At 38.6% G+C, this 12139-nt stretch overlaps 2 protein-coding genes across 4 annotated transcripts in view; both read left to right on the forward strand.

The window, feature by feature from the left end:
• Positions 1-12139, forward strand: part of TXNRD2 (thioredoxin reductase 2) — a 37943-nt gene that overhangs the window by 15666 nt on the left and 10138 nt on the right. For both annotated transcript variants that reach the window (XR_012663201.1, XM_075110148.1), the window contains exon 12: positions 7578-7714. Coding sequence is in view for 1 of the 2 variants with exons in the window: in XM_075110148.1 (XP_074966249.1) it covers positions 7578-7714 (137 nt within the window). In the remaining variant the exon portion in view is untranslated. The remainder of the gene's footprint in view (positions 1-7577; positions 7715-12139) is intronic.
• The window catches only part of UFD1 (ubiquitin recognition factor in ER associated degradation 1), a 436293-nt gene that overhangs the window by 15530 nt on the left and 408624 nt on the right, over positions 1-12139 (forward strand). The window lies entirely within an intron of this gene.

Below are 12139 nucleotides of genomic sequence, written 5' to 3' on the forward strand. Positions count from 1 at the left end.
TTTTATACTGTCTTTTTATCGGACACTGCTGTTCTAGAGTAGTGGGGAAGCATTACTCTTTCGTTTGTTGATAACAGATAAAGTTAAATTATTGTGGTCATAGAATAGATCCATCACAGGAAACAGGAACAGATCATGTACAGCATTTTGTATTTTGCCCAGTGGACTAAATCTGTGGTCCTCTTGTTCCTTTCCCCTGGTTAAGTTAGCTTTATATCTTCCTAATACCCCAGAGAGCAGGCTGTGTGTTGTGACAAACATTTGCTTTCACTTACTGAGATTACCTTAGATTCTCTTAGAAGTGCGGTGGGCTTTTATAAATTGTGGAAACAGCCTATAATAATGGATTATGCTCACCAGAACCGATCAAAGACACTAGTGCTTGCCAAGAGCAAAAAAGGACATGCTCGCTGGAGATGTGGCAATCCTGAAAACTGTAGAATAATATCCATGAGGTGAGACTGAAAGCCTTTCCAAAAAGCGGGTTTCTAAATGCCATATTTGATTTGTCTCAAGCTTTCTGGCAAAAGTGCACTGAGGTGGAGTCAAACCTGTGACATGTCATGTCAATTTTTACTTTTGTCAAAGATGGAAAAAAGAGCTATTAATTTGGTGTAATAAGAAAAAAATCTTTGGTTTAGTGTTAATTAGAATGGAATATTGGTGCATGATATACAGTTGCAACTCAGTTGTAACATGATTCCACTCACTATTTTGATACAGAGGAACTACATGTATTACAGTTTTTGTCACAGATTTGAGTTACAATCCCTGTTCAGAAACTGCAAAATGAACAGTTTGAGGTTTGAGGGGGTTTTGTGTTGACTTTTTTTTTTGTTGTTGGTGTTCAAATTGGCACTCCACCCTTAAGGATTAAACACATTAACAGTTAAAGCTGGCTAATTGATGTGCAGTCAGTATGATTCATTGTTTTGCTCTGTATCAACACACCCACACCAGGTGTCTCAGATAATAGGCTGGGAAACTTGGTAGTGTTGAGGATTTCCTGTCTGCAGATGTGCCAGTTACAATACTGATTGAAGAAAGTCAGCCTGTAGAGTTAGTTAAAAAGCAGCTACTATTGTTAACTAATTGTAGCCTGAACTATAGTAAATATTTCCTTGATTTTTGTAAGCACATGGTGGAATTTTAGTAGGATTTTATGAATAAAGTTGAAAGTATTTACTGACAGTGGGACGCAGTTCGAGTTTGGTAAGCTACAGTATTATCTCTTAATATAGGCCCTTTGAAAAAAATTTACATTGTGGTTTTATGAAGGGTTTTGTTTATCTTTTGGAGTGTGTAATTTTCTGCTTGTATGGATAAGCCAATAAAAGCAGGCACAATGCTCTCTTTGCTTTTCTAGCAGCTTTTTTGAACCAGTCAAAATATTTGAGGCCAAAAAACCAATCATTTTGATACTTTTTTATGTAATTTAGAGGTTTCAATCCAAAGCTTTTGTAGGTAACTGTTATGGGCCCATGTTACCTTGCTGAGCGACTATACTCTTACATTCCGGATCAGTGAAACAGCTCTTTCTTGACCGTTATTTGGTTCTGCCTGCCTAGTCCTGTAACATACTTCTGTCTTTTACTAGTGCTCTGGCTTCTGCTTTTGTGAGATTTCTCCTGAAATGATAAGCTTTTGAGATTTTTTTTTTTTTTCCATTCAATATGGAACCAATAAACTTAATATTATGTAGTATTCCCCCTGCCCTTAAGGACACAAAAAGAAATTTTATAGTTAGGTGCCTAATATACCTGAGCTACAAAGCAGCAGTGAGTGCACGTACAGATTGAACATAGGGCCTTCATCCAGAGACAAGGGTAGAGACTGACACCTTTATAAGCAAATGCAACTGCTGAGCTGCAGGGCAAAGTTGCAGGAGATCAGGCTTTGTAGACTGGGTTTGCTTCAGCTATTGAAGGACTGAAACCTGTGCGTTGCATGCTGTGGTTGCAGCCCAGCTGATATGTAAAAGGAATTAGCGAGCAGTATTTCCATTTGAATTTGCAATAGATGGTGAAAGATCGCTGCTGTAACTGGAATCTGATTATTCACAAAGTCCTTAAAAAGATACTGAGTTACTGCATACCTAATGGGGTCTTACTGTGTAGAGGAGCAACACTGAATTGATGATCAAACTAAGCAGGTGTTTACAAAATATCCTGGAATTAGTTTGACAGAGAAAGTGAGGTAGTGTGCTAGTAAACTATTAAGAGAAAGCGCAGTGACCAGCAGCAGATTTCAAGTTTAGCTCTACAAAGAGAGTTTTCTCCCTGCTGAGAGCAGTGGAACAACCATTCTCAAGTTCCTTTGCATTCATAAGCTTAGAGGAAAGCCACTCTGTCTTTGAAATAATATCATCTTTTCTATAAAAAGGCAGTATAACTGTAGCTCATTGTAAAGCTGGACAGGTATTAGGTGTTGCACATCATGTGCCACCAAGCATATTGTCCTTTGTGTCAGACTGGATGCTTGGCAGATTTATTTTGTAGTGCAGTAAAATAAGATCCTCACTGTTCAATATCAAGAAAGGGTTAAGTACATAACTTTTTTTTTTATATAGTAGTTTTCAAGTCTTACAACCAAATCAGTTTGGATTAACTAAGAAAACATAAATTTTGTTTGGAGATTTTCTTTGAAAAGTCCCATATGGTAAAATACTGCTGTGATCTCCTGTGAGCATATCTTTGCCAGTCCCTATAGAAAAGGGGATGGGCTTTAGATCCGTCTCTGCAAACAAAATCTTGCCATCCAGTTTTTAACCTTTGAACTATTCAGTGAAAAATAATGCGCCTTGGTTGATCTCAGTAAACTATTAGTGCTAATGTGATGTGGTTTGCTGAGGCTCTGGGTCTTTGTTCTGAACATCCCCTGTCTCTTTCTTGTGATTTTTAATCCATTACTGTCTTGGTAAGATGTGGTTTCTGCAGTCCTAATGAAAATTGTCATTCCCATCAGTCAGTGCTTTTAGGGTTTTTTCCCCAATATCTAGTTTTAATGACACTCAGTCAGACTTTATTCAACAAGGCTATTTTTAATGTGCTAGTAATTAGTTTGCATTGAAAGAAGCCTGGATGGTACTTCTTCCTTCGTTTAACCCACCCATAAATTTTGAATGTAACTCTTATTTTATGCTACTTATTTTGTCAACCTGTAAGTACAAAAATCGCTTCTTCATGTAGAGGAAAAGTTAGATGCTAGGCTATGCCTCCAGTCTGCATGTGAGCGAACGTTTTGGATTCAGAACCACAAGGTGCTCTTTGAGTTGATAGGCGATGGCTAGCCTTTACCTAAGTGCTGGTATAAATAAATTTTAAAATGGTGGAAAATGCTCCAAAGTAATTTCATGAAACCAGTATAATTACTGCGACATTTTCTACAGAATACAGGTTCTCTTCACCCATAAGTGTCTAGGAGATTGAAGGCAGTGACCTCGCTTGGGAATGGTAGCTGAGTACTGGTTTTGGAGGCTGCAGAGCCATCCTTTAAGGGTGAACGAATCGTTTGCTTAAAGCAAGCTTAGTGTGGGAGAATTAATGTAAAGGTGAACTGTAGCTTTCTTCTCAGAAAATGTTTCCAGCCTACTTTACTTTGTACAGGACCTTGAGAACAAAACAAATAGAATTGTTAGAAGTCTGTCCCGTGCTGTAGGGTTTTCATCCGGTTGTGTGTCGCTTGGAGTTGCTTATTTTCGTTGTTGTTGTTTGAGTAGCACCAAAGGGACATGTCTCCAGACACAAGTAACTTCAGGTGTGCAGCGGATGGTGATGCCCAGGTGTTTACTGATTGCACCATGGCTTCCACAAGCTTTCTGCAGGGATGGCTCCTCTGCGTAATAAGCATTACTGGTCAATGCTACAAGAAATAGTACAGCTTAGCAGTCTTGGCAAAGAACCAGTTACTGTTCTAGCACTGACTAAGGGTCAGGTTTTTTTCAAATTGTGGCAGGCATTCTGAAAGTTTATCAGTAATTAATGAAATGTTCAGAAACAGCCTTGTAAAACTGATGCATGCCGCTATCGAAGTGGTAAGGGTTCTGGACGTTTTTTACCTTAGTTAATCCTAGGGTAGTCGGTGTTTTCTTGTCATCTGACCATTAGTTACACTGAATTCATCATTATCAGCTGGCTGTGTTTTAGTGAACACCTTGTGGGTTTTGGGAAGGGATTTGAAGGAAGAAATGGTAGTGGTCTTGAAACTGATTTGGGGAGTGTGTCAGGTGCCCAGAACAAGATGAGAGAGAGTACCAAGCCTGGGAAGACAAATGAGATATTGATTAAGGCCAAACTGGGGTCAGACTGGTTAAAGTTATGAAGTGATGTGTCAAAATGCCAATGTATAGGGAAGAAGTGGAGAAGACTATTGGGCTTAAGTTTTATGCCAGAAGAGCCATCCTGTCACCCTGCAGTATCCTCACAGTGGCCATCTGCAGTATCGTGCCTGATAATAAAATGCTCTGTTGGCTCTAGTTTGGATTTTTCAAATGCTGGGGGGCAGACAGACATTCCAGCTCCTGTGATTAAGAAACTGCAGAAGACCCATTACAAAATTCTGCTGTCAGCTACACCTTTATCACCCTGGGAAATCTTACTGTATGCAAGAGTGTGCTGTCACTCATTTACTGCTGCTGCTTACTTGACTATGCCTATTTCTCTGGTTTCTTCTCAGTTCAGCTGCTTCAGTCTCTCCTGTTGAAAGTCACAGCAGCATGGCATTGCCTTCACCTTACTCTCTGTGCAAGTGTGATCACCAGAGCCCCTCAGCAGATGACGGAGCAGAAATGCCACCTCACATTATAACCAGCCCAGCACGCATGCAAGATGGGTGCTTTAGCCAGGCTCTCGTCACTCCCTGTAGCTAAGCTGCTGGCAGCCCCCTTAGGAAACCCTGTTGCTAGATTTCACAAAAACAGATCAAAAAGCTGTTTTCCTTTAAAGTTAAAAGTGAATGGGAGCAGGCCCTGAAAGCAGGGATCTGTGTGGTATTCACAGCTGAGTGGTTATTGTATGGGTCTGTTATGATTATGATGTGGTATTAAAAGTGCAGGAAGCAGGGAACCTTTTTAAGGGTCAGATTTGAATTGGCGCCTTTCTTATAGATGTCTAATATAATATCTTTTTTTGAATAAAAGCTAAATCTAGTGTTGTGTCTTACACAATCATACACTCCTTGTTCTGTGGCAGTTTCAGGGCAGTGGACATCTTCAAACTAAAAGCACATGTGCTGGCTTTAGGAGCAGGGGGGCGGGGGGAGCATCTCTGTGTTGCATGCCTGGTAGGATTTGGTATGGTTTTGTATTGCCCTCAGGATCTTAGAAATGAGCTGTAAACTCATGCTTTCTTGAAGCTGTAAATGTAAAAAACTTAGGAGTTACGGGTATGAAACTAATGTCCTTCTAATCCGGTACTACTGAGAAATGGTGAGAACCGGTTCTATAATACAAGTAAGTGAATGTTGGGGAATACCAGAATTTCCTGAATTTGACACTAAAACTTACCAAGACACATTGAATAACCATGAACGTGAGCTACTAAATTTGAGGTGAAGCAAGATCAGTGAGTGTAATTCTGGCTTATGGAGGTGAGCCAGCGTGGGGCTAAAGCCCAATAAAGCTTCAGTTCAGTATTTTAAAGTTTTGGTTTTGCTTTCAGAAATAATATGTAGGCAGTAAAGTGGAGAGAGAAATTTCACTATGAGTAGCAACACATTTTTTGTAACTCTTAGCTATTAATACCAAGCTGTACACGTTAAAATAGACTGGAATCGAAAGGTTAAGTGTTAACCTGCAGATTTGATAAACTCAGCTGTTGTTGTCACAGGTCTTTAAATGACTCTATTGACAGCTTTTCTTTTTTTCCTCTTGTAGTGCCTGCCATTGCGTGCTAAGCCTTCCCTTGGCTCTGCCTGGCAGGAAAAAGGAGAAACTAGAAAACCCCATTAGTTGTCCATTTGCAGAATATCCAGGCTTTACTCTCAATACACAAAGAAATACAACGGTAGGAAGTTGTTTCACATCCGAGCCAAGATAAGGTCCTGGAGGTTTATTATTTTTGTTGCCTGATAGCATCAGGACTGGGGAGCAGGGGGCAGAGAAGGAACAGCAGATCAACATCCCATGGGGACAACAGAAGGGAAGACAGACAGATAGCCAAGTGCCGACAGCTTCAGTCAGTACTCCCAGAGGAAGTGTTGGTTTCACCAGATGAAATTAATACACAGAAGTCTTTACAGAGGCATTCAGATGTGACATTGTTTGGGGGGCCTGGCTATATGGCAGATGTATAAAGCAGTGAATCATATGTTTACATATAATTAGGTCTGTATTGACAAGCCAGGTTTTCCTTTTGTTTAATAATTTCCTACATTAACATCAAAGAGCTTGTTTTTATAATGAAAGCACATTTCCCATTTTGTTTTGTTTTGCTATAGCTCTGTATTAACATCAAATACAAAATCATGACTCACACAAAGGAGACCTATATATGTAGATATATCCATAGTCATTTATAGCTTCTAAAAACGGATGCAATGTTACAAAATTTCCTGCATTTGGATACATTCAGGTAGTCTTTTCTATGTGATCCTGTGTGTTCCTACAATTGCTGGGAGTGCTTGATAATTTCACTATGCTTATTAACCTTCAAATACATTTGAAAAACTGGATAGGATTGAAGATTCCAATTTCTGGGTCAGGAATTCCTTTGTTAGATTCTTTATAGAAGGCTCAGTGTAAAGTTCACAAGACTTTGGTGGTCTAAGTGGTAACTCTATGCAGAAAACACTACAAAAATATATATTTTTTTAAAGATGAGATAATTTAAAACCATTGGAAGAAGAAGCTGTAATAAAATCTAGGCTTGGTATAATTTGCCTCATTTGTTCTTAAATCCATTTAAAATAGTTTCTAAACTCTAGGAATAGTGTTTCTAAACTTTGCAGAAATAGCTTAAATACAGAGTTTGAGCTAAATAACTCAGCATTAAGGACTTGAGAGCAAAGTTGGTAAACTTTTGCATTCAAGCTGAGGGAACTAAGAAAGCTTTAAGGTAAGTGTATCAGATAACAAGAAAAGAGAAATTGAGGAATGTTTAACATTGAACAGCATCGTTAATTTTTACTCACAAGTGTGTGTAACAGGCTGTTTGTTAGCACTGAGTGCCATTCAGTTAATGTTTATTGGAAATTTTCAATGTAGAAGTTGCTTAGTTATTGTACGTATATTCGTGTGACATTAGGAAACTGAATTTAGAATGTGCAATAAATAGTAAACCATGTGGGTTTTGCACTTTTTGCAGTGGATGTTGTCCTGCACATTTTTCAAGGATAACTTTCTCTGAAGTAGTCTGAGCAAAGGCAGTAGTAACAGAGCTCCTCTCACAAAGAAATTCATATCCATTTTTCCACCCTTACAGCTTTTTCAGTGTGAGATAAGTTTTTATCATGTTTCTACTTGGGCTATCAAATAGTACAAAGTTCTTGGAAGCCTACAGTAGAGGGTGCCAGCTTTTTAGGTTGACGCTGCTGAAGTTTTCCAATAGTTTTTACTTTAATTTCTTGTTTTTTTCCTTAAGGCCGAGCCCCTGACACCAAAACTCTCAATCTGGAGGCAGTTGGAGTGAAAACTAATTCTGAAACTGGAAAGATCATTGTTGATGCCAGTGAAGCTACTTCTGTTCCTCACATTTATGCAATTGGAGACATAACAGAGGTACCGAGTATTTTACAATAACAGGAAGCCAACTTTGTTCCTGACTAATAACGAGTCCCCAGATGTCGTCATGCTCTAGCATATATCTTAGTGTTTTGCTCTTTCCCATTTTGCAGAGCTGAGGTGTTTATGCCAGCCACCTGGGTCAGCAATTTCCTTCACGTGGATCTTGTGAAGTATCTCAGCATTCGAGATTACTACTGATGTTTATCAGGGAATGCAGCATTGGTCAGAGGCTAATAATAATGTCTTTATCACTTCAATTATCTTTCTAGTAATGTTTTTATCACTTCAGACACATGACTTCATACTGCCTCTGACTGCTGAGTGAAAGCAGTTCCTACCTCTGCGGTTGAATACACTTACTGGGAATGACCCTGACAAGTTCTGTAATTCCAGTTGAGTATTTTGGGGTTTCATTGAGACTCGTCACAAGGCTGCGCTCTGACACAGAAGTATCCTCCTCTAGAATAAGAAGTAATTGCTGCAAATACTAAATGCATTTGACTTCTGTTTATGATTTGTGAATGGTTATGCCAAGTAAACATGAGGTGTGTTTTGTGCTTTGTTTTTGGTTGGTTTTATTTTTCCCATAAAGGAGGGGATGTTGTAACTTAAGCAAAATAATTTACTTACTAGAGATGCAAAAACAGAATTCTGTGGCCTTAATCTAGTGCTATTTATAATCTACAGTTACCTATGACTAGAATGTCTTGTCCTGATCAAAGTGCACTCAAATACTTTCAATCCCTCAATTTTCAGTTTACAGAAGAGCTCAGAGTATCTACTATAAGTTGGGCATCTTTGAATATGTTGTCTTTGTTAAAAAAAGAAAGTCTGAATTCTGAACTGTACAGTGACAGGAGGATATTTTCATCACCTGCCTGCTGTTACTGAAAAATTTGGGCAATATACAGAATATAGAGGCTGGGCATTGCAAGAATTCCCTCACCTGTTGTTGAACTTAATGGAACTGAGCATGTGCCTTCCTACCAAGATGGTTTTTGATATAGTGAAGGCATCTGTTTTAAAAGTCTGGTAAATCTAAATACTGTAGCAATATCCGAAGACCATATATAGTATAATTTGAGAGACCTTTAAAAAATTTCTCATTCTGCCATGTTTAAAATCTTTTGAAGGTCTCAAATGTATAAATTCTACAGGTGCTTTGAGATTTTGAAGAGATGTAACAGGTTTCATAAAGTCTTGGGAACAGCCCTGCAAATTTCTGACTGGACACTGGAACTGCCAGAGACTCTTAAATCTCCTAAGTCTGCTGACCATTCCTGACCTCTTCTCCTCTATGCAGACATGTGTTTCTTCCTGTCTGTCTCCATCTCCATGCAAATTACTTGCCATTTCCTTTTACACTGTGTTAAAACGTCCCTGCTCAGCTATTTCTCCTTTCTCTTCCTACTCTCCACACCTCCTCTGCCCTGCCCAGTCACTCAGAGCTTTGGGATTATGTACAGTTCCTCTCCTTTCTTCTCACTTCACATACAGGTTCCCTCTGTACTTGGCACTTCTTGCTCTGGGATATTTCCTGAAGTCCTCTTTCTGCTCACAATGATCTCCTACACGTGCTTGTCCCTGATGAATGCCTTGGTTGGGCCTCCTGCTCTCCAAACTTTTATTTTTAATTTCATCCAAGAAGCAGTTGTTAGAGGCAGTGCTGGCAAGGTCTTAGATTCTGTTGCTCATTTTGCTGCCAATCTGCAGTGTTATTTTGGGCAAGTCATTTCCTTTTGGGTGCTTTTCGTCTTCTGCCCTTTGAGGATTTCGTTAAGTAAGAAATATAAAGTTAGAGGCAGGATGCTCTCCTCTTTCCTACTCTCGATCTAAAAAATCAGGTCTTCATTTATTTGTCATTTTCATTTTGTAGTTAAAACTTGGATTTCCTTTTCCTGCTTTTGTCCTTATTAGTGCAGATTTTTGAACCTGAGTTGTTCAACAGGCACTTCTAAATATAAGTGTTAAAACCAGCAACACAAGCTTTATACTGTGTCCAGCGTACAGTTGGGGAAAAACTGAAGAGTTAAATCAGTGCTTTGTAGAAACATTCTCTTAAGTTTATATCTGCATATGGCCTCAATATAGGGATTTAAAGAAATCACAGTATAGTACTCATGCATTTATAGATTTTAAAGATAGAAGTAATTATTGCCATTATCTTACCTGACTCCAGTACAGTGTGAGCCACTTGCTCACAGTAAATTTCCACTTGCTAAGCAATAAAGTTTGTTTATTTGAATACTTAAATTAATTTTGCCTTTATTTGAACCAGAATTAATTTAGATAATAAATTTCATTGGCATGGGAACTAGCAGTGAAAGAAAGTTCTGTGCTGGTGCATATCTCAAAGAACACACACAGAAGAATCAAGTGCATCCTGCTAAGCACCACAAAGCTGTAGAGCTCGGTGTGTGATACTTCCTGGGTGAGACCTACCAAAACAGCACAGGAAGAGGACTTTTGTTTCCTGTGAACGAGCATCAATGATCCCTGATATAGCTTATAAGAATAAGATTTTTTTTTCCTCCAATGTTCCTGCTCAGGATTTCTCTTTGCTCTGCTTTCTCCCTGCCAGAGTCTCTTTGCTACTGTAAAATGCTATTTCTCATACCTTTGCAAGTAGTTCTCAAGCCCTCCTCTTCCCTCCTTTACCACGCCAAACTGAATAGACACTAAATTGCTACAAAATAGCAATAACTCCTTTTTTTTGTTTTAATTCAGTGCCCTGACTAGAAGGGGAGTGAGAGAGGAGAAAGGCAAGTTTCCTGATACGCTCAGAATGGCTGTTTTCATTTGGGAGTCATACCCAGCTGGCACAAATGGGGAACTATGTGTGCATGGGTGTCTTGTTGCACCCTTGTATGGCAAATGGAATCCTAATGTTATCCAAGCTGTTCATTTAGAGAAAAGGGGGAAAAAAATCCTTCTAGAGGTCAGTCAGTTGGTCTACTCTCAAAAAAGGTTTTTCAAGCTTTGGCAAAATATTATTTTCAATGGCAGGTGAAATTGCATTTAGGCATTTTCATCTCCTGTAATCAGGATATGGAAGATCAACCTCAGTTTTAGTTTGGTTTTTTTTTCAGTGCTCATATAAACTCTGTGTTCAAATTCTTCCTCCAGTAGTATTCTTGTTGAAAAGCATGGCACACACTATGAAGTTCTCTCAGAAGGAGGTTTATCGTATGGTCGTGCCACTGTACATCTGTCATATTTCAAAGGGTCTTATAACAAAGATGTGTAGAGAAGGTGGAATGTACAGTATGTTGCTTTGAATAGAAGTAAGACCAAAAAGAGTTGTGTTAGAACAAATACACATTACTTCAAAGCTTTTTAAAATCTCTTAGGAGCCATCTCGTTTAAATGAATAATACATTGGAGGATTCTTATGAACAATTCATATCCATAATAAGCAGCAGACTAGTTGTACACATGACTCCAAAGTGAATGTTCATTTCAAATATTTACCAAGGAAGGTCTTTAAGTCATTGTTTATGAGAAATTGGGCTTTATCTGCGTGGATGTTTTAGTAATTAGTTGGGTTTTATGGAATGCATTGCAGTGCTTTCACAATTTTATCTCTCGTTCCAATCTCCTATTCATTTCTGGAATGCCAAAACAACATCTGTATTTCCTGCTACAGAAATGATTGGCAGCCATGTTTCAGGCAAATGTGTATAAGAAAAAACAAATGGCAATTTTCATCTGGTAAATGACATTTACAGACTTGAAAGTCAAAATGCTGGAGCTGAAAAACCGTGACTTGATGGATCTTAGCGGGGGAAAAAAGGGATAGACTTGCAGTTTTGTTATTTGTCATGAGCTGTGGGGAAAAACAGACTAGTCTTCATTAACAATTACAATTGTAGTTTCTCTTATCGGGTTAGACACAATCTTGTTTCACTTTGGTTTTCTGCAATGGAAGTTTTAACTTAAGTGGTTATTGGTACAGATGAAAGCATAAATGCATATTAAAATGCAGATAATGGATATGGTATGTGTACTGAAGTAAATGGTAGCTAATACCATGTACAGAATCTATCTAGCAACATACAGAAAAGATAAACTAGGAAGGAGTGGATTCCAGTAAATGCTAAAAAAAATTTAGGGTAATGAAAAAAAAGTTTGAAAAACTTGAATGTGTATGGTGGGGAATCCTTACTTTATTTTCCGCTGAAGGCTGTTTTTGAGGGCTTACTGGATGACTGCCTCCAAGTGGGGCTTTGCAGGAGTGTGATAAGTGTTGTATCTATGTAAGACCTGTATGAATCAAAACTTCACGCATTCTGTAAAGCATTCCATGTTGTCCCACAAAGGTGTTTTTCAGTTACAGCTTTCTTATGTCTCCACATCATTCCTTCTAGAGTTGTGACCTCTTTCTTCATCTCAGAGAAGTATCTTGATGATATGCCTTGG

The sequence above is a fragment of the Phalacrocorax aristotelis genome, chromosome 15 (assembly GCF_949628215.1).
Source record: "Phalacrocorax aristotelis chromosome 15, bGulAri2.1, whole genome shotgun sequence".
Classification (NCBI taxonomy): Eukaryota; Metazoa; Chordata; class Aves; order Suliformes; family Phalacrocoracidae; genus Phalacrocorax; species Phalacrocorax aristotelis.